General features: G+C 51.7%; 1 protein-coding gene across 1 annotated transcript in view; it reads right to left on the bottom strand.

Annotated features, from left to right (window-relative positions):
- Positions 1 to 1,150, bottom strand: part of MED14 (mediator complex subunit 14) — a 55,740-nt gene that overhangs the window by 39,836 nt on the left and 14,754 nt on the right. Inside the window, exons 3-4 of the mRNA XM_009283114.1 lie at positions 934 to 1,131; positions 186 to 449 (exon numbers count right to left, since the gene is read on the bottom strand). Of these exons, the coding sequence (XP_009281389.1) occupies positions 186 to 449; positions 934 to 1,131 (462 nt within the window). The remainder of the gene's footprint in view (positions 1 to 185; positions 450 to 933; positions 1,132 to 1,150) is intronic.

Raw genomic sequence — 1,150 nt, 5'->3', positions numbered from 1 at the left:
TCGGCGCGCGGCCGGGAGGGGAAATGGCGCCGCGCTCGGGAGCGAGGTGTCGGGGGAAGGGCTGGAGCCGGCTGCCTTCCCTGGAGTGCTTCCCGGCAGCGCCGCGATCGAAACATCCGCAAAAGATAACGGGGGGAAAACCGAGCGCGGCCGTCCCGTTGTATCTGCCCGCGTTAATGAAATACCGGGCGACGGAGAACCAGGTTACAGACTCGGCGTCTCGAAGAGCCTTTGATGCGGTTCTCCAGGCTGTCAGAGAAACAGCGGCCTGTGTCAGGCGCTGGGTTGGCTAATCCCTTTCTAATGACTTGGGAAATGTGAAGCATTCGTGAAGGGTGCAAAGCGATGCCGGGTAATCGAGACCAGAGGTAGCGAGCGATACCTCCTCCTTCAAAGTCGCTGTTCGAGCTCGGAAAAGGAGCAGCGAGCGGCAGAGTGGTTGGTGGGATCTGGTGATAAACACAAAACTATGAGAACTTTTGCATATTTCTGTCTTCCGGCTTAACTGACCCTTCTGAAGGGAGAGGTGGGGAAGGTCTGTAAACAACGCAACGTGGATTGTTTGTGTACTGGTTACCGAAGTGGGCCGTGTAAGGAAAGGAACGGTGTAAGGCCTGAGTGTTTTGTATCGTGAGTCACTCAAGTGTTAAATCGTAAATTTTTGCCTTACGTTTACAAAGAAGTCCCCCCGAATGGGCACGTTGTAGGCAATAAATATCCAAGCTTCTCAAAGTTTAATAAAAAGAAAAAAAGAAGGTCCTACTTGTTTTGTATTAAATGTAGACTTTCAAAAACCTCTTCTCTTACTCATCTCTTTCCAACGGGAAAGTAAGCAAGAAAAGGAAACATTTTTTTCAACGTGAGAAACGTGTAATCAACAGTTTGATTAAAAAAAAAAAAGCATCTACGCCAGCAACAAGAATAGTCAGTTACATTCCTACGGGGAGCATGTTTCTTGCTCCAGGTTACAAGCCGGTTGCCAGCTGACGAGGAGCGGCTTTGCTGGCAGGCAAGCTCTCCCGTCGCCTCCACGGAGCGTAAACCGGTGTATTGAGCAAGATGGACTGGTAACTCCACGCTGGCACGCCAGCTCCTGCGTTCGGTGCAGGCCTGCCAGCCGATGCCTCGGCTCTAAGGGGGGAAGGGGCAA

This window comes from Aptenodytes forsteri, unplaced genomic scaffold (genome assembly GCF_000699145.1).
Source record: "Aptenodytes forsteri isolate BGI_AS27 unplaced genomic scaffold, ASM69914v1 Scaffold2, whole genome shotgun sequence".
NCBI lineage: Eukaryota > Metazoa > Chordata > Aves > Sphenisciformes > Spheniscidae > Aptenodytes > Aptenodytes forsteri.
This window is presented reverse-complemented; position numbering and strand designations above follow the sequence as displayed.